General features: G+C 38.8%; 2 protein-coding genes across 2 annotated transcripts; both read right to left on the reverse strand.

Moving 5' to 3' along the window:
• Positions 1–2863: 2863 nt before the first annotated feature.
• On the reverse strand, positions 2864–17768 carry ift57 (intraflagellar transport 57 homolog (Chlamydomonas)). Its single transcript, XM_072669062.1, has 11 exons — positions 17450–17768; positions 16708–16882; positions 14728–14846; positions 14523–14610; positions 12554–12619; positions 10696–10815; positions 8955–9026; positions 8675–8806; positions 8141–8203; positions 7915–7981; positions 2864–5267 (listed from the first exon to the last, which is right to left on the reverse strand). The coding sequence occupies exons 1-11, from the start codon at positions 17602–17604 to the stop codon at positions 5086–5088; spliced, it is 1239 nt and encodes a 412-aa protein (XP_072525163.1). The 5' UTR covers positions 17605–17768; the 3' UTR covers positions 2864–5085.
• A 1751-nt stretch (positions 17769–19519) lies between these two features.
• cavin4a (caveolae associated protein 4a) lies at positions 19520–20938 on the reverse strand. Its single transcript, XM_072669193.1, has 2 exons — positions 20558–20938; positions 19520–20143 (listed from the first exon to the last, which is right to left on the reverse strand). Exons 1-2 carry the CDS (start codon positions 20936–20938, stop codon positions 19520–19522), a joined length of 1005 nt encoding a protein of 334 aa, XP_072525294.1.
• Between the last annotated feature and the right edge of the window lie 6097 nt (positions 20939–27035).

Consider the following 27035-nt stretch of genomic DNA (forward strand, 5'->3'; position numbering starts at 1 on the left):
CATTGGAAACCAAAAAGGTACAGAAGAGCATCCATTTTCTCAAAGACCACAATTCTGACATCAATGTTTCAGAGGCCAGTGAAGATGTCAGAGCTTCATGAGATAGTAGCTCCCCAATACTATACATGCAGAGATAATCTATGTCTCTGTCCTCAGATTCTTGATTTTTTTAAAGCTATAATAGAGTGGGATTTTACTGGGAGCACTAGATACAAGATATGGATTAGACCAAACTGTAAGCAACATGGAAAAAAGAAAATGAACGTAAGGACATAAACTGTCCTGTAGTGTCATTTGATATAGTGAATAACAACATTCTTTCAAAACAGCAGAATTTTACAGCAGCAGAATTAGTTTGTAAAATGCACATCACCATTCACCTGGTACTGTATTATCATGCCCTTGGAGATCAGTCAAATCATAAATGACTGCCATCTCTTGGAAATGTTGCTTTCATTCAGAATCTGTGAATTCCTTCACTGCAGTGGGACTGAATAGCTCTTTCCTTCTTTAAAAAGTAAAGTCCGCCATTAGTTTAAAGGAGTTAAAAAAATACAGCAAAACTGAAAACTCAGGTAACACACTGCTGCTTCTCTACTCTGACTGGACTCTCATTGTCATAGTACTGTGTACATTATGTGGTACTCTACACTCTACACATCTTATGTTATTTTCTTCTTTCTTCTTTGTCTCTGTCTTTTATTAATCACTATTTATATAAAGTTGCTTTGTGATGACAACAGTTGTAAAAAGCGCTATACAAATAAATCTGACTTGACTTGACATCTGCATCACTTTGGTTGACATTACTTGTAGTGTGCATGTAAAAGGAGATTTTCATCAGATCATTGAGTAGCATGTACATATAAACACCTCAGTCTGAATGTATAATGAATGAATGATTCCAATTGGATTGGAGAAAATCTTTGCATGTAAATGTGTCCCTGCTGGACTGAGAATAGTCCACTGACCACAACCGATGTATCCTTCCCGGCCCTTAGTTACTCAGCTCTTTGCACACATACCACACGGGGAAAAGAGTTAAAATGTTAGTTTGTATTATTCTAATGCTACAGTGAGGAAATAAAAGTTTTTGTCCTGTACTTGCAAAAAGAGGGAGCTTTCCATGACAACACCACACAGCCTGCAGAACAATGTGAATTTTCCTTTTGTATTAAGCAGCAGAAAATGTTAAAAATGTAATCTGACATTGTACAAGACACATTCAGTGATGTGACAATTGTGTATGTGTACATAGCAATACAATGTATTGTGCAGGGACAGGGACAGCACCTGCACTACAATGACTGGCATTAACTGCAAATCTGAAAGGTTCAGCAACATATGGAGCAGCTATTACAGGAGCACTCACAAGCAGAGCCATGGCACCACTAAAGGCTCGCTGCCCCCCCCCAAACTGAACAAGACCCTTATGACTCATGTACAATGTTATAATTATTACTTTGGTAGTAGCACCCCGAAATCTATGCAACTCTGTAATTTCTTGGCTCGTTAAAATTACAAATGACTTCCACTTTAACCACAACAGAAAAAGATTATTATAATTGATTGTAAAAATATGATTGTAAAATCCTTTTAAATATACAGGTGCTGGACATAAAATTAGAATATCATAAAAAAGTTGATTTATTTCAGTAATTCCATTCAAAAAGTGAAACGTATATTGTATATTATATAATATCCATTCATTACACAGACTGATATATTTTAAGTGGTTATTTCTTTTAATTGTGATGATTATAACTGACAACTAATGAAAGCCCAAATTCAGTATCTCAGAAAATTGTAATATTACTTAAGACCAATACAAAAAAGGATTTTTAGAAATGTTGGCCAAATGAAAAGTATGAACATAGTAAGTATGAGCATGTACCGCACTCAATACTTAGTTGGGGCTACTTTATCCTGGATTACTGCAGCAATGTGGTGTGGCATGGAGTCAATCAGTCTGTGGCACTGCTCAGGTGTTATGAGAGCCCAGGTTGCTCTGATAGTGGCCCTCAGCTCTTTTGCATTGTTGGGTCTGGCGTATTACATCTTCCTCTTCACAATACCCCATAGATATTCTATGGAGTTAAGGTCAGGCAAGTTTGCTGGCCAATTAAGAACTGGATATCATGGTCCACTTTGTGCAGGTGCCAGGTCCTGTTGGAAAATTAAATCTGCATCTCCATAAAGTTGGTCAGCAGCAGGAAACATAAAGTGCTCTAAAACTTCCTGGTAGACGGTTGCATTGACCTTGGACCTCAGAAAACACAGTGGACCAACACCAGCAGATGACATGGCACCCCAAACCATCACTGACTGGAAACTTTACACTGGACCTCAAGCAAAGTGGATTCTGTCAATCTCCTCTCTTCCTCCAGACTCTGGGATTTTGATTTCCAAAGGAAATGTAAACTTTACTTATATCAGAGAACATAACTTTGGACCACTCAGCAGCGGTCCAGTCCCAACATTAAAAGAAATAAACACTTGAAATATATCAATCTGTGTGTAATGAATGAATATAATATACAAGTTTCACTTTTTGAATGGAATTACTGAAATAAAACGTTTTCATGATATTCTAATTTTATGACCAGCACCTGTAGAAAAAATCAAGTGACAATATTTCTATCGCTAACAGAAAAAGGAAAGGCGAGTTGAGGCAGCCCTGCAGAAACTCTTTTGAGGTCTGAAAATGTAATAAAATTAAACTATTAACGTCCTTGTAAAGCATGCCCACAGGTTTGAGAAACCAATCTCCAAAAACAAACATTTTAGAGAACTCAGTAAAACATGTTTTAATGAATCAAAGAAATCAGAGACCAATGATTGAAAAATAATTTTACAATGCATTCACACAGATTCTGAACAATAAAGCTCCTGGCCCAGATTACCTGCAGAATTCTACCAATACTTCTAGCAAATCTTAATAAATTACACACATCCATAAAATCCCACCTTATCTCAGTACTGCCCTTATCTTGATGTGAGTAAGGGATACGTCACTGTACCACCACATAAGACTGTTCTACTGTTCAGGTCTGCAAAATAATCAAAATATAGTACAACTAATATAATCCTAGTAGTGATAGTAAGAATAATGAAAGGAATGATGGTTAATGGTGGTTAAATACTTGTGTGGCTCTCACCAAATGTAACTTACTTGGCAAAATAACGCGACTCTGATTCTGAACTAAGCTTTGTTTAGCTGTCTGGAACAACTAATTAGATGACACTGATCATTTTACACTAACACTGGACAAAAAACCCCCACAGAACTGTGTACAGTGTCTGTTAATATGACCAACAGCACAGCATGGCACGGCTGTCCAAGCATCTAAATGAAACAATAATAAGTAATAATGCTTATTATTATAGCTTCACTAGCTAGTTGCTACTAGAACAGTTTTGGCAGAAATAGACTTGTCTTTGACTTTAAAATCACTGCAAATGAGAGGGTTGAAACAAGAACTCTGCTACCATGTTTCGACACTGCAGGAGAGTATGGGCTACTTGTCATGTTCAAAGGTAAAAGGCTCCAGGCTGGGTGGGGTTTTAGGGCACCAAATACCCATTGACAGATCAACTCTTAAAGGTGCTTTTTATAGTGGCTAAGAATGTCAAAACTCATATTTTAGAAAAACAAATTACTAAAGAAAAACAAGAAATTGTTTCACAGCTCTGTGCAGAGCACCCAATGCTTCATTGACTTGGTTGTTATTCCCATCTACCAGCATGCTACCAGAAGAGGTCAAAGGCCCCAAGCTTCCCACTCACAAGTAACACACACGAAGAGGGGCAAAAAAAAATATTCAAAAAACAAAAGGCCAAAAAAACAGAAGAGTCATGAGTGATTTGTTTGCAGCAATATGGGTACACAAAGGACTATAAAAACAATGGCCTGGATCCCATGTGTATCATGTCAACAATGGTTTCATGAGTCCTGTGTGATCAAATTATCATTAAACAGTTTGTGATGGGTGGGAAACAGTTTTCAATGCAAATGATTTTTTTTTCTGATACTTTAAGAATTAAGAAACAACCAGGAGGAAGCTTTGTTCTTATTTTCTCTCCATGCCTTTATTAACTCAATCTATTAGCATCTTTATATTGTGTACAAAATGAAAAAAATTGCACTGACCTGATCATTACAGCCACATGCTGAATACCGTTTTATCTTACATTGCGAATTTAAAAAAATAAACTTGGTGTTAAATCATAAGGACAAAATAACATACAAGCATTAGGAAATGGATGGAATATGGCATGTGTAAACCTAGGGCAGGCCGCCCCCCAAACTGAGTTATTGTGCAAGTAGGACACCAGTGAGGAAGACAGCTATGGCTACTCTAAAGGCATCATGCCACCACCATCCTTTTTTTGTGGGGATGAAGCATTTGTGGTTATGTGTAGTTTTGGGTGTATGCAAAACCAAAGTATCTAGTCTGATAGCTAAAAGGCTACAGTTTGGTCTTATTAGACCAACTTTTTATTCAGTTGACCTTGGAGTCTCCCACAAGCCTTTGGGCGAACTGTAGACGAGATTTAATTCTTTGCCCCTCACCCATAAAGTGTTGATTGGTGAAGTACCTGGATAACAGTTGTTGTATGCAGTCTCTCCCATTTCAGCTCTTGAAGGCTTTTAAAATAAGGGGGTAACTTTTTATAGGCATTGTATATCCCTCTCACTTATAGACACAGACAGAGATATTCATGTCCTTGGCAGTTGTAGGAAGTGTAATGTCTGTCCACAACTGTAGCGGTCACAGTATTTTTAAGAAGAAATGTTCTTATTCAGGAAGATGTTTCATAGAAATAGGATTATGCTCTTTAACAGAAACAATGAAAGTTGGTATGGTATAGCTTCAAATATTTTAAGCAGAAAATCTAAAGACCCAGAAATCTTATAAATTGTATAAACGCCATGACATTACAGAAAAAGCCATAGGTGAGCTGGCATGGAATTACCCATTAGCCAGATCTTTTGAGCCATACACGATTTGTGTACATGAAAGGATATGTTTATTATAAAGATCATAAAGACTGCAAGCACATTTAGCAATATAAATAGATAAATTATGAGTAGGTGTGTGTGCTAGTCTCTGTAATGTGTGTAGCATGCATATCTCTTGTCATGTTGTTCTTTTCCTTTAGCTTGGCCTGCAGCAGTGTGTGTTCTACAACTCCCATACGCACATCCATCTGCTGGATCTCCTGCTTCAGCTTAGTCAAGCTTTGACGGATCTTCACTACCGGGGCTGAAAAGAAGCATGCACGCACACCCGCATTAACAAACAATCATCAACAACATGGGGAATAAACATCTACTGTATTACAAAAACATACAGCACCCTCCACAATTATTGGCACCCCTGGTTAAGTTGTGTTAAAAGCCTTAAAATTAATTCCATCTTTATTGCAGAAGCATAATCTTACACTGAAAAATGTAAACTTTAACTGAATAAAAAAATCTTTGACTTACTAAAAAAATTAATATCTTTGACTAAGAAATATTATTTTCATAAAATCACCTGTTCCACAAATATTGCCACTCCTAACAATTTCTACAAATTTAAATGTAATTGAAGCATTTCTGTAATTTCTACTATAGTTTATAAAGTTGATCAGAGAATCTAATCAAAGTAATTCATCACTTTCTGTTTCTCTGGGGTATAAATATGACGTGACAGAGGCCTATTTCTCTTATCCACTCTCCCACATGGGAAAGACAAAAGAACACACCATTTAGGTAACGCAGATGTGTGTTGACCTTTATAAGTCAAAACAGTCACTTGCCTGCACCTGCCCATATCTACAGTCAGAGTTATCAAGACATTTAAACAACTGGAACACTGTCGTGTTAGAAATTCGGCATACAGGAGGCAGATTCAGGAGTCAGGAGACTGGATCTTCAGTGTTGACAAGTTTATTGATGCACACAGGGATGTATGAGTACAACTCGGTTGCTCACGGTCAGTCTAATCTAGTGTAGTGTGACCCAGTCAAGTCCAATTCAATCCAGTCTGGTTAGGGATATTTCGGGAGGACCTTATATATATTGGGAACAGTGGGAGGGGAAAGGATGATGAAGAAGAGGAGTTTAAGGAGGTGGATGAAGGTGAGGGTACTTGGAGTGTCAACATTGGGGATCCCAGCAGCGGTTATATTTTCTGAGAAGGCTGAGTAAATTTGGCATCTTAAATTCTCTTCTTCTACATTCACCTTCAACTTCAATTCAACTTCTGAAGGAGTATGATCAAGAGCATTCTTACCAGCTCCATCATAGTCTGGTACGGAAACTGCACCGTTCAGGACAGGAAGGCTCTACAGTGTGTGATCAAACTGCACAGTCCATTTTCAGAGCAGCCATCCCCTCACTGCAGGGCAACTACAGGACCAGGGTCATCAGGAGGGCCTACAGCATTATCAGGGACTGTACACACCCTCTTCACACTGCCAACATCGGGCCAACGCTACAGTGTGAAGTCTAGGACAGCCAGACTGACAAACAGTTTTTATCCACAAGCCGTCAGGCTCGTAAACACCTCCTCCCCCCTCACACTCTGAACTGGCTGAATTGTGACATGCACCCATTAATATGTTTTACACCATTAATACTGTTTTACAATACGGTTTACTTTTGTACTAGCACAATGCACTTGCACTTTATACATGTACATCTATACTCTACTGTATACTTTATAGAAACTTACATATATTGTATTATACTTATTCTGTTTCTCTCTTTTTATAGTGATATTTATAAGATTGTCAGTAAATGGAGGAAATGCAATGGTAAGAATTTCATTGTACAGTGTAACTACTTGTTTCTGCTGTGCACATGACAATAAACTCTTGAATCTTGAATGGTCATCACACAACAAAGGGGACAGGGTGTCAACTCTCTGAAAGGTGGGCGACCATCAGCACTTTCCAGAGGGTTGATGGTTGTCATCTTTAAGGGTTAAATGTATTACCATATAGTTGGCAGTTAAACAGACAAAGAAAGAGAATAACCACTTCAGGTCAGCAGACGAATAGTAATCATCATACAAACAAGTAAGATGACCATTTGCTAGCTTTCTATATGGCTGAAACCATTAGAAAGGAATGTTAGAAAATAATGTCACAAGGATGCAAGTTTATCTTGCCACCACGCACAGTGAGGAGGGTGGTAAGAAAAGTAAAAAGTTCTCCGTTAGAGAATTGCATCAAGGAGTAGCATTTAGGCGTTACATAGTCTTCATAACAACCATCAGGAACTATTTACATGCCAAGATCTACATGCCCTTTTCTCACTTACATGCATGAACATAAACGTCTGGAGTTCGCTAAGCGGTACAAGGATTTCAACTGGGACACTTTGCTTCGGCCAGATGAGACCAAGATAGAGCTTTTTGGCAACAAACACTAAGTAGGTCTAAACTCTTTGAAATACCAGGACATTTTAAATCAAAATCTGGAAAAAAAGAGCTGAAGGTAGGTCTTTACTGACTCTAAACATGTGGCCAAATATACACAAAATGAAGCTCCTCCCATGGCCATCTCAGTCCCCAGACCTCAACCTGTCTAAAAAAATCTGTGGGGTGAACTGAAGAGGAGAGTGCATAGGAGAGGACCCAGGACCTATAACTGAAATGTTATAGGAGAAGATTAAGTGCTGTCTTGTTGGCAAAGGGGGGTTGTACAAAGTATTAACATTAGGGGTGCCAATAAGTGTGGCTCACATGATTTCTTGTAAAAAAGTATTCCTTAATGTGGAATTTTTTCCCACTTAATAAACGCACTTGAATTAAATATCGGAAAATACTTCATTATAAGCCTAAGAACACATCTTAACAATAATTGTAGATGGCTCTGTATATCTGTGAAAAAGTTTGTTTGTGTTTGTGCAAATTGTTTTACCTCCATCTGACATGCTGCTACCCTTTTCTTCCATCTCCTGTTTGACTTTTTCTAGCTCTTCACTGATCTGCACATAAAAGTACAACAAAGTACTTTATAATAACCATAAGAAACTTTAAGAGCATGATGAGAAGTGTATTTGTTGTGTTATAACAAATGTATGATGGTATAAGCCTTCTGTGTTGTGTGTGTGCAGTGAGCTGTAGGAGGCTTTATAGTTTATTACCTCTGCTAATGTTTTGGTTCGCTCGGTCACTCCCCCACTGCCTTGCTGATACATCTCTTTGGCCTGAAAAATGCACATGTACACCAAATTACATTCATGGATGCACACTTGCATTCATACACATCTGAATGATATGAGATCTTTAACAATCAATCCAGTTAAATAAGTAACTGAATACAGTTAAAAAGGTTCATAAGCTGAGACATGTGTGGGATCCCAGTGGCAGAGATGGTTGCATGTATGTGTGTATACCATTGTTTCGTTGCGTTTGTTTGGACTACTGGTTGCATTTAATGTGATTCATCCATGAGAAAAAAAATACCTCACAATTTGACATCTGCAGACTAAGCAAATTCAGACAGCACTTCTGCTGTCTTAAAACAAATAAGATATTTAATACTCTACTGTTGCATGTTCATTGTTGATGTTCTGCAAGCTTGTAAGATATTTGTTTTCTTACCAGTAATACTCTGTCCCTCACCTTTTACCAATGGATAAAGCTTTTAATAATAAAGGTACACAACTAAAGTTTACCTCACTGAGTTTTGATTGAACATTTCTGTAATCCGTGATGAGGTGTTCCAGCTGAGAGTTGATGTATTTTTCTCTGCTGCTCACTTTCTCTTGAGTCTTACTTATCTCCTCCAGCAGTCTATTGAGATAGCCCTAATACACACACAAACACAGTAATTTAAAAACACACATACAGAGGACTGTGATTGTATGTATTTTACCGTAGTAGAGGGGCAACAACCCCCCCCCCCAAACCACAGATCTGCGGTTGTAATATGGTCACACACACTCATGCACACACCTTGGTATCTTTTAGAGATGTTTTAATGCCATCCTGGTGTTGATGCATTTGGCTCACATGTATCCGCCAATCCTGAAATTTACAATAGTTACCTACTTAAGTCAAAGAATATCTCTCATTGAAGAGTAAGTGATTATATATATATATATATATATATATATATATATATATATATATATATATACACACACACACACATATTGCTCAAAAAAAATAAAGGGAACACTCAAATAACACATCCTAGATCTGAATGAATGAAATATTCTCACTGAATACTTTGTTCTGTACAAAGTTGAATGTGCTGACAACAATATCACACACAAATCATCAATGGAAATCAAATTTATTAACCAATGGAGGCCTGGATTTGGAGTCACACACAAAAGTAAAGTGGAAAAACACACTACAGGCTGATCCAACTTTGATGTAATGTCCTTAAAACAAGTCAAAATGAGGCTCAGTATTGTGTGTGGCCTCCACGTGCCTGTATGACCTCTTTACAATGCCTGGGCATGCTCCTAATGAGGATCTCCTCCCAGACCTGGACTAAAGCATCCGCCAACTCCTGGACAGTCTGTGGTGCAACGTGACATTGGTGGATGGAGCAAGACATGATGTCCTAGATGTGCTCAATCGGATTCAGGTTTGGGGAACGGGTGGGCCAGTCCATAGCTTCAATGCCTATATCTTGCAGGAACTGCTGACACACTCCAGCCACATGAGGTCTAGCATTGTCCTGCATTAGGAGGAACCCAGGGCCAACTGCACCAGCATATGGTCTCACAAGGGGTCTGAGGATCTCATCTCAGTACCTAATGGCAGTCAGGCTACCTCTGGCAGGCACATGGAGGGCTGTGCGGCCCTCCAAAGAAATGCCATCCCACACCATTACTGACCCACTGCCAAACTGGTCACGCTGAAGGATGTTGCAGGCAGCAGACCGCTCTCCACGGCGTCTCCAGACTCTGTCACATCTGTCACATGTGCTCAGTGTGAACCTGCTTTCATCTGTGAAGAGCACAGGGTGCCAGTGGCAAATTTGCCAATCCTGGTGTTCTCTGGCAAATGCCAAGCGTCCTGCACGGTGCTGGGCTGTGAGCCTCATAGAGTCGCTTTCTAACCGTTTGTGCAGACACATGCACATTTGTGGCCTGTTGGAGGTCATTTTGCAGGGCTCTGTCAGTGCTCCTCCTGTTCCACCTTGCACAAAGGCGGAGGTAGCGGTCCTGCTGCTGGGTTGTTGCCCTCCTACGGCCTCCACCACGTCTCATGGTGTACTGGCCTGTCTCCTGGTAGCGCCTCCAGCCTTTCGCATTGATGTGCCACCCTGGATGAGCTGCACTACCTCAGCCACTTGTGTGGGTTGTAGAGTCCGTCTCATGCTACCACAAGTGTGAAAGCACCACCAACATGCAAAAGTGATCAAAACATCAGCCAGAAAGCATAGGTACTGAGAAGTGGTCTGTGGTCACCACCTGCTGAACCACTCCTTTATTGAGTGTCTTTCTAATTGCCAATAATTTCCACCTGTTGTCTATTCCATTTGCACAACAGCATGTGAAATTGATTGTCAATCAGTGTTGCTTCCTAAGTGGACAGTTTGATTTCACAGAAGTTTGATTTACTTGGAGATATATTGTGTTGTTTAAGTGTTCCCTTTATTTTTTTAAGCAGTGTATATATATCAAAATAAACATAACAGTTTCCCTCTTAAAGCAGTTGTTAATATTTTTTTTCAGACCTTGATGTCTGATCGAATGATGACTTTAAGTTGGGGAAGAACTCTTTCCACCTCCAGATTCCACTCAGCGGAGTCTGTGACGGATTCCAGGATCATCTCTGGTCTCGCTCCACCTGCCTCCTAAACACATACACAGGCACACACATTTTAGTTGCTAAACGTTTAGAGCTTGTGGTCAGAGTGGATTTTTTTGTGTGTTATTTGTCCCTTTTAAGAAATGTACAAATATCCACCATATTTCCTTAACTACTACTTTTCCTCCCACTTAGATTATTAACCTGCAACAAACACCTTCATTACAGAACAGCAGGAAATTAATAAAATCTTCATAAAGATGGTTTTGGATCATCAGGATCAAAGAGCATGCAAAAGTTTGGGCAAGAGCAAGATTAGCTCATGCCCACTGTTACTGTTTACTGTGGAGCTGAGATAACCTTGTTAAAAGTTATACGAAAGCTCAAATCTGTTGGGGTGCCAAAATATTTGCCTGTTTTTCTTTCATAAAAATGTTGACAAAACAATAATACTACTACTACTGATATTTAATTTACACAGAGATGTGAATGCTTAATTATTAGCTTTATTTAAATTAAAATGAATTCCCCAACTCGAATTAACATGCATATCTGTGAATGAGTTTGTTTGTGTTTTGTGCAAATTGTTTTACCTCCATCTGACATGCTTTTACCCTTCTCCTCCTGTTTGACTTTCTTTTTATTGATGTCATTTACACAGAGACGTGTATACTTAATTAATAGCCTTATTCAAATTGCATCCGCGTGACATTCAAAATGTATTTCCCAAACCGAATTAACATGTTTCATGTGATCACACTATAATGGTATCCGTTCAGTTATTATGCATTTACACCCACTGACAATACGTTGATTTTGAAAATGACATTTTCACAAATTACATCACGCCAGATGTTTGCCAAATTAAATTCAAATGTTAAAGGAAAAACGGCACCTCTCCACTTTGCAAGAACGTATTCTTGCTTACTGTGTTCAGTCTGTGGCAAAATGCCAGTGAAAAATGCATTCAGAGCTGATTGCATTTTCATTTCCAAATCTTCCACCATGGTCAGCCAATCAGGATGGGATTACAGCACGCTAAGTAAAACAGGTGACTTTTTTTGGGTGACTGAAGAGTTTGTAATTCACAGTAACTGGCAAGGTGCAAAACATTGATTCTACATTCACACTTGTAAAGTGTGAAACTTTAATTGAGTGTATTGGTGAAAGCTCTACATTATCTTGGTGCTGACAAGATAATTCTTATACTGGAGTCAAGTTATCTGCATTCTGGAGATTCATGGTCATGCTTTAAATCCCAATGCACGTATACATGATTTTACAGTAAATAGACAGATTGAAAACACCTATACTACATAAGCATACTGACATTACAAAAGCATCAGTCATAAAGCATCTCAGGACTGCTCACCTCCTGTTGAGAAGGAAAAAGAGAGACAGAGAAACAAAGAGAGATAAATAAAATAAATAACAACATAAAAAAAAAAGGCATAATAGTCTTTTTTCCCTAATGACGGTATAGTTGTTATCAGCCACATTACTACTGTAAGAAAGAAATTAATAGTTAATAGATTAAGAAAATAAATAGTTTAGAACAAACATTTCTTACTCCACAAGCCAGAAGTACAGTATTTTCATTTACTTATATGCAGTGCTTGAGCCAAAAACTATCCATGTCGCTTTTAATGCAAGTATACATTTAGCTTGTCAAAAGAGCTGATTCTTTTCTGTTTTATTTCAAACTCATCCATCAGACAACACTTGCAAATGTTCTATTAAGGTTGACTGGTTCAGATAGTAGAAATGTCGCTGTTAGATCTTACTCTCTGATTGGTTCTGGTCTTCAGCTCTTCCAGATCAATAACATCCTCTTCCTCATCTGCCTCTTCCTACCCACAGAAACACAATCAGATTTTAATGTACTGTATACATTGTGTGTTAAGGCTATCATAATTATGTAAGTAAATGAGTAATAATTACATTAGTTGCAATTAAATGAACAATCAACATCTTTTAAAGGCCCCAATAATAAATGAATAATACTAGTAAAATAATTCTTTTCTTTAGACGGAGACCAGTAAGAAAATTGGCAAATATGCGTCATCACTATACTAGACTAAACTAATCACTTTTTTATTAACAAAAAAAAGTATAAGTAATTAATACATTGCTAAAGTGTAAATACATTTGCAAGAAAAAGCAAGATAACTCTTTGGAATAACCTGGATTTCTGCATTGATTACTAATAAAACATCTGAATGTATTATGAGGTGGACACTAACTAGTCTTTTACTGAGCACATGGAGTAAACATCAAGAGTTCAGGCTAGCAATTAATTAATTATTTAAATTAATTAATTAATCATGTTAATGACAAAATGTGTTTTAATTAAGGAGATGAGATTAGTAGTGTGGGTTATACAGGTGCCTTGCTAATTAGATTAAGGCACACAAAAGCCTGGTTACTGACAAAACTCTTGTCAAGAAAGAACCCAGCCTTGATGCAAACAGCTTACAGAGGATCTCATAAGATGTGTTTTAGAGCTAAATGTTGATGTCCCTCCAAGAGCACAATGGACAAAGCTAAAAATAGGGTAGAAACATCCCAAAGATAACACCAAAATACTTTCAAGACTACAAAAAAAAAAAAAAAAAAAAAAAACTTTGTTCATGTGTCTACTATAAGATGACCACTGAACAAGAGTGGTGTCTTGGAAGGACACTCCACAAAGGGAGCTACTGCTGTCAAAAAACCAAAGACCATCTGGATAGGATAATGCTTCTGATGAAAATGTTTGGAGGAAAAAGAACACTGCACACCAACACCAAAACATTTCCCAGCTGTGAAGTGTAGTAGCGGGAGCATCAAGGTTTGTGGCTGTTTTGCTGCCTTAGGGACTGGATGCTTGCTATCTTTAAGGAAACAATGTATTGGATGTACAGGAAGGACAGCAGTCCATGGCCTCAAGCTATAAAGATGCTGGGTGATGCATTTATGTTTTTATCCTGCAATGGGGACAATGTGCTGAATAAATGACACAGAGTTTCCCTGGAAAAAAAAACAATCTACTAATCTACTAATCTAAATCTACTTCCCCGAAACACAGTTAAACCTCTAACAATTTAATTCAGTCAAATATAGTGTCTTTATTATTGCATTCAAATATATATTTAAAGTGTATATTGAATATTACACTGATTTTGAAATCTAAATTGCTGAGGGATGTTTCTAGCTGTTGTAAAATGCTTACATACACAGACACACACATATGAAAATGACATGCCGAAATCAACCAAAATCTAAATTAATGCCATGATTTGTTAAAAGTATCAGTTAAAAAAGTTAACATTTTTAAAAGTATTGTTATCAGTATGCTCCACATATTTCATAATATATAATTCATTTGATTTGGTTCTCATGCACATCCCTTCCTCCAATAATTAGCAGTCCCTGGCTGCAGGAACATAAGTATAAAGTACAACTAAATAAGAACTTTGTGAATAATAGGTAGGCAGAGTAGGTTAAGTTAGCCATTAAATTGCTAGTGAGTTCATGTAGTTCAAAAGATGTTTAAGGAAACACTAGATAATGAACAAATATTCTTACAAACTACTTTGAAAAGTTAAAAAGATTTTGGGAAACTTATCCCTGACAAGTACAACTGTTTGTGTGTTATTGGTTTAGTGAAGACTCTGTTCGTCAAAAACTTCAATAACGACTTAAATAATAATGTTTTATTACTAAGAAATGGCTACATGTATGTTTAATTATGTGTGTGTGTGTTTGACTCACAGTCATGTCCTCCACTTTACTAAGCGTAAGCTCAGCATCATCCTCTATTACACACTCCTCCTCCAACTCCTCAGAGGGGTAGAGAGGCCTAACAGAAAAGCAAATAAGAGAGTAAAAAAGAGCTTGTTTCAAGTTCCTGATGTCTTGTTTGCTAAGTTTAATTTACATGTGGATGTGTCTGTGAACGTGTGTGTGTGTGAGTTACTTCTTCCAGATGAAGTTTCTACTTTTCAGAGCTTCTTCTGCCAGGCGGTCTAGAACATAACAGACATGTTCTCCAGAACCAGATTTCAGTTTAGAAGGAGGAAAATCAACCACTCCACCCTACACATATATACACACACACACACACACACACATAACGGCAAGGTTAGCATGAGGTACGGCAACGTCTGTGTCCTAATATCAACTTCAGTCTCCAACATAATATTTAGGACAAAGACATTTCCCTCATATGCCTCTTTGCCCCACAGCTTAAAATTTAATATCAGACTTTAATTACACATTCCAAACTTGAATTAAAAGGTATCTGAATACATTTTAGTTTCACTATGTCTAAACACAATCCCCCTCATTTTAGGGCACCATAATGTTTGGGACATTTGGCTTCACAGGTGATTACTCAGTGTGTTCCATTGCATTAGTGCAGACATAAGATACACTATATACACAAAAAGTGTTGGGACACCTGCTCATTCATGGTTTCCTCTGAAAACAATGGGATTTAAAATAAATAAATAAAATAAAATAAAATAAAATAAAGTTTATCCTGCTTTTTTTGGAGTACTGTCCAGTGAAGGCTTTATTTTATTTTTGTTATTTTAGACTACTAGATTTTTGCGCTTTGCTTTATGGATTTGTGTTAGTGTGATCGTGTTAGTAATGTGAGGATGTTGGATGATCACCTTTCAACTTTATCCCCAACTCAGCCTATAAGTATTGGACAGGGCACGATCACTCTAAGAACACAGTTCCACTGCTCAACCTATTGCCATGGTACAAGTTCTATTCTATTGGCAATACTTCTCTACAGGGACTAGATAAGCTGCGTGTATACAGTTGCTCACAGGTGTCAGCAACACACTGGAGGGCTCATCAATTGCAAAGGCACTGGTAGCCCAAAGATGACATCCACTGCTGACAACACAAGAATCTTCACTATGTAAAGAACGTCCTATTTGCTCAAGTTCCAGTAAAGGCCTCCAAACTCATTAAGCGGCATTTTCTTCTACAGCAAGATAATGATTCCAGATATACTGCTTAGGCAACACGGGTATTTTTCAAAGTAATGAAATGGAAAGTTCTTGAATGGCCAGTCACCCAATTTAAATCCAATTGTGCATGCCTTCCAAATGCTGAAGGAAAACTCAAGTGAACAAGGCTCCAAAACATGCAAGAGGTAAAGATGACTGCATTAGACAGCATTACCAGAGACTAAACTGAGCACCTGATAATGCCTATGAATTGCAGACTTAGGAAGAGACTTAAGAGACCTGCAACAAAGTTCCTGAAAAACAACTGCTTTAAATGTACCCATAATTGCTATTTCCCAAACAGCCAGTGTCAAAAAGTGTTGTAATTTCAAAACCTCTGAAATGCTGAAACTTCAAATAAAGTCTGGAATGTGTACTTTAATCACATCTTATTGGTGTGATTTGAAATTTTAAACTGTGGAGCAAGGGAAAAAATGTATCTTTGTCCCAAATATCAGAGAAGGCACTGTAACTATATATCATGTGTCATATAATGAATTAACATTACATTAAAACAAAAACATTTTTTACTGGATGGATAAGTCTCTGTGTACACAGGAAATTCTAAATAAAATATGGCTTTACTTGTGTCTCTTAATGTTCATATATGCTGTTTTTCTGAGTTTAACATTTTAATGTAGATAAAATAGATATTTTCCTTAGACAGCTGATCAGAACACACAGAAAACACATAAGCTAGTCAGTGAGCTAATGCCCAGTGTTTAGCGCTCTGTGCCATTCATGCTTGCCATTTTTCAATTATTTATCGTTATTCAAATGTCTTGAAGTCCTCTGATTGCAAACATATAAAGGTGGTCGGTATACAGTACTACTTGCTTTTGACAATGCAGACAACTGTCTCTGTCTCACTCATCTTTCTCAAATATGCACACACGCACAACGTTCAGTGTTTCTGCCTTGTTCTAACTGACCAGGGCTCGGAGCTGGGACAGGATGTTGGAGACTGTAGCGTTGGGGTCATCATGCTCCTGGGGTGTTTCAAACGGCCGTCCACACAGAGTTATAAGCCATGCTGCGATCACACTGAACATGTAGAACTGCTCACCAGTGTTACTTGCTGTGTACGGACTTGCCACAAAATAATGCCTAGAAAAGAAGCCACCGTAAGGACGGCAAGAGAAAGATTGGGACAAACAAAGAAGCAGAGACCAAGAGGAATTTGCGAGTAAAATAAGTCTTGAACTAATGCAACTGGCAGGGCAGTTTTGGTAGCTAACGTTAAAAACAATAACATGGATTCTGTTATGGGTGAGTGTAGCTGTGTAGATATCATTAGCTAGGTAGTGCTGGCAAAGTACAAAAGGTAAGAGGTGGCGTTTCATTCACATTTAGATATTACACCAGAACTACAGGTATTGTACAGCTAGCGCTAGCTATAAATATTGTTGCCTTGACTCAATACAATGCGGTCGGGAGGAAAGCAAGCTTACCGCGAATGCATAAAAACACAGCTTAGTAATACTGCGTCGAGTAACGATTGCCAGTCAATCGCCAGTGAGCTAATCACAGGCATTAAGCTAGCTAGCTAACTATTTAGCCAGCTAGCTAGCACTAGCTAACCAGCTACGCTAATAGCAAGCCAATGGCAAGTCAGTCTACAGATATCTACCTTTCTTTCTGTGATTAATGCTATTTACATTGATCAACATTTACCTTGACAGCGTTTTCATGTTATGCTTAACAAGAACTTGTTCTTCATAATCCAGCAGTTTAAGTTTGTCCAGTAGGTCTTCCATAACGATAAACATCTGATGCTGTGCTCCGGGACTCCGTTCCTCCTCTTCTCCCTTCCGAGCATCGTCTGCCATATAGCTACGAATCTAGTTTGCTAGATAGATAGCTATACCACTAGCAATACCACTAAATTTCTCTGTTGTGTTCTGTCGGTTATTTTCTAATGCGCTTTAAAGATTTCATCAACTGTAGCTACGTTGGCTACAGGTCTGTGTTTCACACAAGCGATTTGTTTTAGTTACTGTTGGCAGGAAACAGGGGGCGTTCAACGTCTTAAACGTGTAGAAACGTTTTGAGAAGCCGCTTCACTGCATGTCCTAAGTTGATTTATTCAGTTAACCTAACAGATACAGTAGTCTAACATAAAAAACATTGTGTTTTAAAATACATTCCAGTAATGTTTTTTTGTGTGATTCATTGTTGGCCCAGCTGGACGTTACAGCAAGAGCAGTCAAACATCTGCACACAGAACTATCCAAAAATACATTGTGAAAGATTTTTGGCAGTAGACATTTTTTGTAGCTAGTAATGTAACTTTTTTTTTTTTTTACAAGAAAAAGATTAAATTCATATTTCTCTGAAAAATAAGTTTTATTCATTCATTATGTTAGTTGTATTCAATTCAAGTTATAGTTATGAATATTTCCATATGTTTAAATGACATGAACCTAATATTAAGTAACTATCAATAACAATAAATACATCTTTGTTGTAACCCATTCTGAGATGGCATTCAGTGCATACCATTTCAAATCTGACCAAGAGTGGATTTAGTAATTTTGGAGCCCTAGACAAAAACAGAAATGGGTCACCCTGATACACATTTTTAAATTCATTTATATTCATTCAAGCCCTCTCATACTTTGGTTGCCTTTCTACCTCTTAAACCAAAGCAACAGGCTTCATGTACACAGGAACATTAACTAGAACATAGTTACACCATCCTCTGCTGGCAGCTCAGTGCAGAGGCAAATACTACAGTGCAAATGCTGTTGTATCACTATCATGACATGATATCATTATATCAAGGACTGTCTCTGCATTTGATTAAATATGTATGTATAATTGTGTGTGTGTGAGAGAGAAAGAGAGAGAGAGACAGAGAGGCAGAGAGAGAAAATGCCAATAGAGCTGCTCAGCTGTTCCTATTTATTTCAAGTCATCTTTTTTTAGCAGACACGTCAGATGCACACACATACAGTTTCATACAGTTTATTTGCTACATGTATACACTCCCTTTTAAAGTTTATGCGGAGGTTTTAGGCGAGCAGGACAAAAACATTTATTTTAGAAGAGTTACTGATTTTCGGCAGTCTCTTTAGTGAGCTTCTGATCCTAATTACTTGCCCAGACATATTTAGCATGCCCCCCCCCCACCCCCCTTAACCATTGCATTATGTAGAAATGTTTAAACATCAGTGGAGTTCCCCTTTAAGGACACTTACTCAATCAGTCATTTACTTACGTGTTCTGTCTGTGTTTGGATAACAGGAAAAATCAGAGAAGGTATACAACTCTCTTTTTAATGTATCTGTTTTATATATTACTTATTACGTATTTAGATATGACTTATTATTTTTGTGCATTTTATTTATGACAAGTAGAGGATGTAAAAATGGCAAATCCACATGTTCCCCCACACTGCTAAAGTAACTCAACAGACACACAGAGAAGATGCTGTAAAACAATTCAGTGTTTTCTGCACAGTTCAATGTTACATTCCTAAGATTGGGCATATTTAAGCAAGGGTAATATTAAGAGTCTAGTGCTCAATTTTTTTACAAATGACAACACTGGCCTTTGTGGTGCTCACTTTCTTATCCTAAGTTTTGAGATTTATGCCTGGTTTTAACCAGGTTATTTCTTGTGAATTAAATTATTACATCCATACACTCACACATACAAGCTCTAACTATCTCTTGTTTATAATCTCCATTACCTTTTTAAAAATCCTTTCTGCTTTTCTCATACTCCCTCCCTACCATTCCCTCACTTCTGTGCCGTTTCCATAGTGAACCTGCTTGGCTCCTCCTCTGAAATACGGGTAGCTCCTTCCTCGGATACAGGACCCTCCCGTTTGCTCTCAGTGACGACCTCTGTGTAGGTGACCTCTGCACTGGACTTTCTGCCTTTGGGTGGGGTCACAGCAGCCTCCGCTCCCTCTTGGCCCTCAGCAACAGCTCGTTCCTTTTTGAGTTTGATGCTGGGAGCTTTCTTCGCAATGTTGTCCTTCAGCCTCTCACCACTCTGGCGCATCTTCTCCCGCTGCTCTGGAGGGATGATCTTCTCACCCAGGGTGTTGATCTTGGTGCCGAACGTCTGGCTTGTCTTACTCAGGCTCTCCTTAGTCTTGCTGAGGTTCTCACGGGTTCTCTCACGGGTCTTATTCATGTTCTCCTTGGAGAAGGCCGCTTTGATGTTCTCTATCCCCTTCAAACCTGTCTGTTTCAGACGTCCCGCCCGCGATGACTCCGCCTCCTCTACGACCATGTATTCTTCATCAGATGAAAGGTCTGCGGGGATCTCATACTCATCAGGCTCCACCTCTACATTGGCTAGCCCCGCCCCCTTTGGGGTTTTTGTCACAGCAACAGATGGAACTTCAGTCTCTCCCTGAAGAAGTGACATTGACAGAAGAAAGAAAGGCAAAGACAAAATACAAATAATAGAGATATGTAAAATCAAACTGGTTTACTTGACTCATAATACATTAAAAAGTGTTTAGCCTGTATTTGGCCTAATTTGATTCATGACTCATGAGTCATGGCTCATGACTGAGCAAGTTGCTCAGTGAAGAAACATATTTTTGATCCATACCAGCATGCCTAAACACATTAACAATGACATTGCACTGTAATATATAAATACTACACTAAGTGCAGTATTATTTTATCATTCTTACATATTTTTCAAGGGGATGCACTACTGCTGCTTCAGATGCTTAAATTAACAGGTTGCTTAAAAAAAACACACACCGGGCTCAGCAAGACAGTACAAATACATATTGTTCTGACTATGTGTAAGTACCTGGTAGATGACAACTCTGAACTTGTTTCTGGTGAGAAGCTCATCCTGTGTGGTTTCCACTTTCTTCACTCGGACATTCTGTTTTTCCACACGTGAGCGCACCTCTTTTACATGAGCGCTCACACGCCGGGCCTTCTGTAGAAGCTTGTCCACAGTGGTTGCTGTGGCACCATGGTCCTGTGCCAGTTTTACAAGCTCTGATTGGACAGCAGCAACCGATGTCTCGAGCTGCTGCTGGCGCTCTTCCATGCGCTGCTGGCTGGCCTGCACACCGTCAATGATGGTGGAGACACGTTCCAGCAAGGACAGGATTGACAGTGCTGACACTGGCTGACCAGACTCATCCTCAACACCTAACATTACATCTACTCTCTTCTCCATCTCCAACACACTCTCATACACACTTACACAGTCTGCTGGTGGTCTGGAGAGGGTGAATCCTGGTATGCAGGAGAACAGCCAGGCTGAGGGACCTGGAGATGAAGACTGACTAATGCAAACGGAGATACCCGTCCAGCCAGAGAGCCCCCACCCACATACATGAATACACACACTCACACAGACCTCAGAGATATAAATATAACTGTAAGAGGACACTGGAGCATTTTTGGAAGTCACAGTACAGGGAAATGAAACGGAAAGCCCCGATAATTTACTAACTGTTGGTCTGTGCGTGTGTGTAGGGATTATATTAGGTTGATGATTCTTCTCTAAAATATTCAGATGGAGGGTGGTATTGTGTTGGTATCTTGGTGTAGTTAATTCAGGAAGCCTAGTCACTTCATAAAGTGACTACCCCTTTCCCTGGGGGTACTTAGCCTCAACTGAAGACAGCAGCTGCAAGTGCCACACACACTTACATTCACACACTGTAACCTGACCTTGTGTGTATTTTTTCCTTGTGAAATTCAGCTCTAACCTCAAGCCACACCCTGACATTTACAGACTACAAATCCCAGCATGCACTACAATCAGTTAAACGACAAACTTAATTATCATCTAATATATAGTTTATAATTATACAGTTTGTTATTATTATTGCCATTTTAAATTAGTAATTAATTGTACAAGTAAAAACTCGTTCACTCTAAAATTGTTACAGCTCATAGCAAACCATGGCCCTTTTCTTCTGATTCCTTGCTATCAGACTTTTTGTTAAAATGTATTACTAAAGTCCATGGTTTCTTGGGACAATGTGCAGTAGCTCCATCCAAGAATTGATTACCAACCAGGCCAGTGGAGCCATGCCCAGTGCCCTCTGACTGCAAGAGGCTTTGGGGCCTTAGACCACATATATGTACATGATAAGTAAATAGATGAAACGAGTGCATGTTATCAGTTATCAAATCTCACATGTTTAATACTAAGTAATGGAATTTTGCCATTGCAATTCAAATGTTTTAAATTGTGTGTGGCACTGGTGTTAGTGTTTACCTTTCAATTTAGGGCTACATTGTATATAGAAAAAGAGACGAAATCATGATTCAGATTCATTATGAGGAAGTCAAAATAGGATATTGTCTAATAATGAATAATGTAGGGATACATTTGCTTATTTTTAATACAAAAAAGAACATACACATTCATACTAGATACACATACATACAAATGTATTTATTTTGATTTATTTGTTAATTTAACAATAATTTATTTTCATTTTATTCTTGTTATTAGTTATTTATTATTATTATTAATAATATTATTAATTATTGTATTAAATAATTGTCACTCACATGACAGTAAGCCATCCCTGCAGACATCCATTAGTGAATAACCCCTTCAGCACTGTACGCAGAGGGTAGAAATACTTTAGGCAGGTGCAAAAGTACAGTCCTAGAAGATTAAATCCACTACCTGAGGTTTAATATTGAAAGACACAGTGTTCTTGCTGCTGACACAAACAATACACAAGCACAACCGAAGATATTCTGGGTACAGATTCCATGCCCTTTCTCTCAGCTGTAACCTCTCCAGGCACATTTTTCACTTATGGGGTTCTAGTATTCCCAGGGGATGACCAATGATCCTGTAACATGTCATCATGACCAATTAATGTAGGACAGTTGGGAATGTCAGGCTGAGTATCTGACCAAAGAAGCATGCCCAGAATGGCCTTGGCTATGTGCAGTGTTCACTGGTATATAAGGTCTATTAACTGAATGGAGTCAATTCTTTTTCGTACCTGGTCAGCCTAATCTACTTATGAGGAAAACAGATCCACCCCTGGCTTAATGTGCTTATGTATTTTGATACTAGAGTTGCTTGACACTTTTTGATTGTACAGAGTCATTCAGAGTTGGATGTTTTTTGATGGTACAGAGTCACAATGACTTAACATTGAATGCAGTTTGACATCACTGGTACTTGTACCACGGATGTAACTGCTAGTCCACCAATGAATAAACCTAACAGTGCTTAAATAATTTAGAAACGGATGTCCTCTCTCTCGCAGACATGTCCTCTTTTTGGGATGTCTTGACTCTGGGTGTTAGCATTGATCATCTAAATATTCTACCTCAAAGCCCAGTAAGATCAGTAATACCATTACGTAATCTCCTATGCGCACCTATGATCTTAGGCAAAATATTAATTTGTCCCCCCGCCTTATTTTGACTAATTTAACCGCTCTACAATTTAATGAAAACCTCCCAGACCAGTCAGTCTTAGCTTACACTCCGTCAGACCAAACAGAGCTAGATAGATTAACAAACGGTCTAGAAAACACCCTTTGATTAACCTTAGACAAAGTGGCACCGCTTACCTTAAAACAAACAGTGCTGAAACTAGAGCGGAAATGGCGTAAGACCAAACAAGAGCTGTTCCACTTTGCCTGGAAGGACAGCCTTAGTCAATAAAGAAAGGCACTCAATAAAGCGCACTGTGCATTTGGCTTAGCTGATTAACAAAACCAATCCTAGAATACTTTTTTGTGAGATTTCTAAACTTACAAAAAGTCAGCAAGATACTCAACCTCAGATACCAACTATTATAACCCTTAATGTTTTTATGGACTATTTTAATAATAAAATAGAAAACATTACTCATTATATTACTCCTTATTAAATCAAACATGGCCATCGCCTGGTGTAACTGTTTTAGAACATAACTTAGTTGTAGAACAAAGGCTAAAAGCCTTCTACCCACTTTTACAGCCAGAACTACAAAACATTTCCTCAGCAAAAGCCCTAGTAAAAATGACAATCTCCTTCTTGCCTCTGATCAAGGCTATGTATCTTTATTAGCCCTACTCGACCTCAGTGAAGCCTTCGATACAATAGATCACATTATTATTCACATTAGGCTAGAGAACATGGTTGAAATCACAGGAACAGCCCTATTGTGGTTCAAATCATATCTAACTGAATGCTATCAGTTCTGACAATAAATCTAGATTACAGAAAATGGAGGACTCTTTAAAGGATATAAAACTCTGGATGTCACATAACTTCGTAATCTATTCTGTCTTCATAACTCTTTGTCTTAATAGTAACAAATCCAAGGTTCTCCTTTTAGGTAAAAAAAACACTAGAAATAAACTCAGACTTAATGTTAGATTTGGCTCTGATTTGTCCATTATTCCTGGTCCAGCAAAGGTGCACGCATTTGTCACTGTACAGTGTGCACTGCACTGTGTCCTCCGCATTTAACCCATCTGTGGTAGTGAACACACACTCACACTAGTGAACTAGGGGCAGTGAGTACACATTTACATTTACATTTACATTTACGGCATTTAGCAGACGCTCTTATCCAGAGCGACTTACAAAGTGCTTTGCTATTTACCCAAGAAAACCTTCGCTAGTTAGAATAGGCTAATAATTCAAAAGATACCTCCAAGCTTAGACATTACTAAACACAATACAATAAGGCGACCATAGAACTATTCGTCCAAGTACTCTCTGAAGAGGTGGGTCTTCAGTCTGCGTTTGAAGACAGCGAGTGACTCGGCCGTTCGGACATCCAGGGGCAGCTCGTTCCACCACTTTGGTGCCAGGACAGAAAAAAGCCTGGACGCTTGTCGTCCGCGGATTTTGAGGGATGGTGGGTCAAGCCGAGCCGTACTTGAAGCTCGAAGGGCTCTTGGTGCGGATCGGCTTTTGACCATTGCCATCAGATACGGAGGGGCTGGTCCGTTCTTGGCTTTGTAGGCCAGCGTCAGGGTTTTAAATCTGATGCGGGCAGCTACAGGAAGCCAGTGGAGAGAACGCAGCAGTGGAGTGACATGGCTAAATTTTGGGACATTGAAGACGACCCGTGCCGCTGCATTCTGGATGAGTTGCAGGGGCCTGATGGTGCGCAGAGGGAGACCAGCCAGAAGAGAGTTGCAGTAGTCAAGTCTGGAAGTGACGAGAGACTGAACAAGGACCTGGGTGGCCTCTCTAGAGAGGAAGGGTCGAATTCTCCGGATGTTGTACAGGAGGAATCTGCAGGACACACACACACCCAGAGCAGTGGGCAGCCAACTCCAGCGCCTGGGGAGCAGAGAGGGTAAAGGGCCTTGCTCAAGGGCCCAACAGTGGCAGTGGCAGTGTGTGTTTTATCAGGATCCACACAATTAACTTCAAACTAGTTCAGCCAGGGTCCTTACTAAAACTAGAACATTTGATGAGTTCTATCAGCGCTACACTGTGCTGTCTCCCAGTTAAATTCCGTATTGACAACAAAATTCTTCTATTAACATACAAAGCCCTACATGGCTCTGGAGTACCTGTGAGATCTTATTACATATTATAAACCATCAAGATTACTTGTATCTCAGGGTGCTGGCTTCTTAGTAGTTCCCAAAATTCAGAAAACCTAAGCAGGGGGAAGAGCTTTTTCTTATAAAGACCCCCCAACTCTGGAATGACCTTCCAGATAAGGTTCGGGACTCAGTCTCAATCTTCAAATCTAGGCTGAAAACTCATCTATTTAGTTTAGGTTTTGGTAATTAATGTTTCCCCATAGATAAAGATTGTAGGTCCAGGAGTTTAAAGACGATGGAATTGTAGTATACTGAGATGCTGGCGCTGTCGTCCCGCTGCTTGCACGTGATCAGCAGATGGACACTAGCGTTTCAGGGTGCTCCCATGTCTGTGTTACCTTCTGACTCTATCTATTTAATTAGGCTGTTATAGTCAGACCTGCTGGAGTCATCAGACACACATGTAACACATTCTATGTGAATGATCACAGTTTTAAGCGTGTCTGTTTAAGTCCCGCCTTCCCACTGCCACTATCTTCATGCATCCATTGATCAAACTGTTTCCCACCACAACCAATTGGCCATGACCTAAAAATACTGAATTCGTCACTATCTTTTTATATTTGTTTTAAGGCATATGCCTGAAACATCGGACAATGTTTAGAAAGCATTAAAAGCATTTGTAATTTTTAACTTGTCAAGTTGTATCATCTGCTAATTGAGAAATGTCCCTTTTTTAGCAACAAATTATCTTTTTTTTTTTTTTTTTTTTTTTTAGGATCAGAACAATAATTCCTTGGTTCATACTGGGTGGCAGGTCTCTTGCATCAAATGGCTCTATATAAGTCAAAATAAATTTGCTATTTTTCCCTTTAAAGGTTTATAAAGTTCTGAGGTTAGCCCATCTTCCCCTGGGTGTCCGAACAGCAGAGTCGCTTCCTGTCTTCCAACGCAGACTGAAGACCCTCCTCTTCCAAGAGTACTTAAGCAGAGTGTAGTGTTGAGCATGCGATCTCCATACTGACTTTTGTATTTAGTAGTCTATGCTTAGAGGTACGCTTTGGATTGCGCAATAAAAATTGCCATAGATATTTTTCGAGTAAACAGTCAAACACTTTTGTTAGTCGCTTTGGGTAGGAGTGTCTGCTAAATGCCTTTAATGTAAATGTAGATTTAGATTCTAATTCAGAGACCACATATCGATCCACAAAATATATTGTTATATTATATTTGTTATTCCGGATAAACTGACTGATGCTTAATTCTCCAAATATGTACCAAGTCCAGCTTTCACAAAATTGATGTAGGACTTTTATGTAACGTGTAGCGGCATAAACTCGGTTAACAAAGCCTCCCTGAGTTCGATTAGATCTGTGCCTGTATTGGCTCGTCCCGAGTACCCGTGATGTTTCCCTAAATTATTGTACCTGCAGTTTTAATCCTGAAATTATTTTACTTTACATTTTTGGAGGTGGTTTTCCACTGATTAAATTATATACATTATATAACCCATTTTTGTGATCGGCTACAGATTCTTGGTTATGTAACACAAGCTGTACAGAGCTGTGTTGTACAGCCATTATTATACCAAGTAATATCAAGCCAGCTGTTTTCATGTTAATCTCTCTAACCTATTGAATATTGAACTGTGTGATCAATCTCCAAATGATATTGTTGGCATGCTGTAGGTGGGAAGAAGTGGGATAGGCAGATGAAGTACGTCTCGTCTCGAACCTCCACACCAGCAGGATCTACAACTGTAGAGTTCTTCACAAAATAGTTGGTTGGTTCAGT

The sequence above is a fragment of the Salminus brasiliensis genome, chromosome 23, assembly GCF_030463535.1.
Source record: "Salminus brasiliensis chromosome 23, fSalBra1.hap2, whole genome shotgun sequence".
NCBI classification, from domain to species: domain Eukaryota; kingdom Metazoa; phylum Chordata; class Actinopteri; order Characiformes; family Bryconidae; genus Salminus; species Salminus brasiliensis.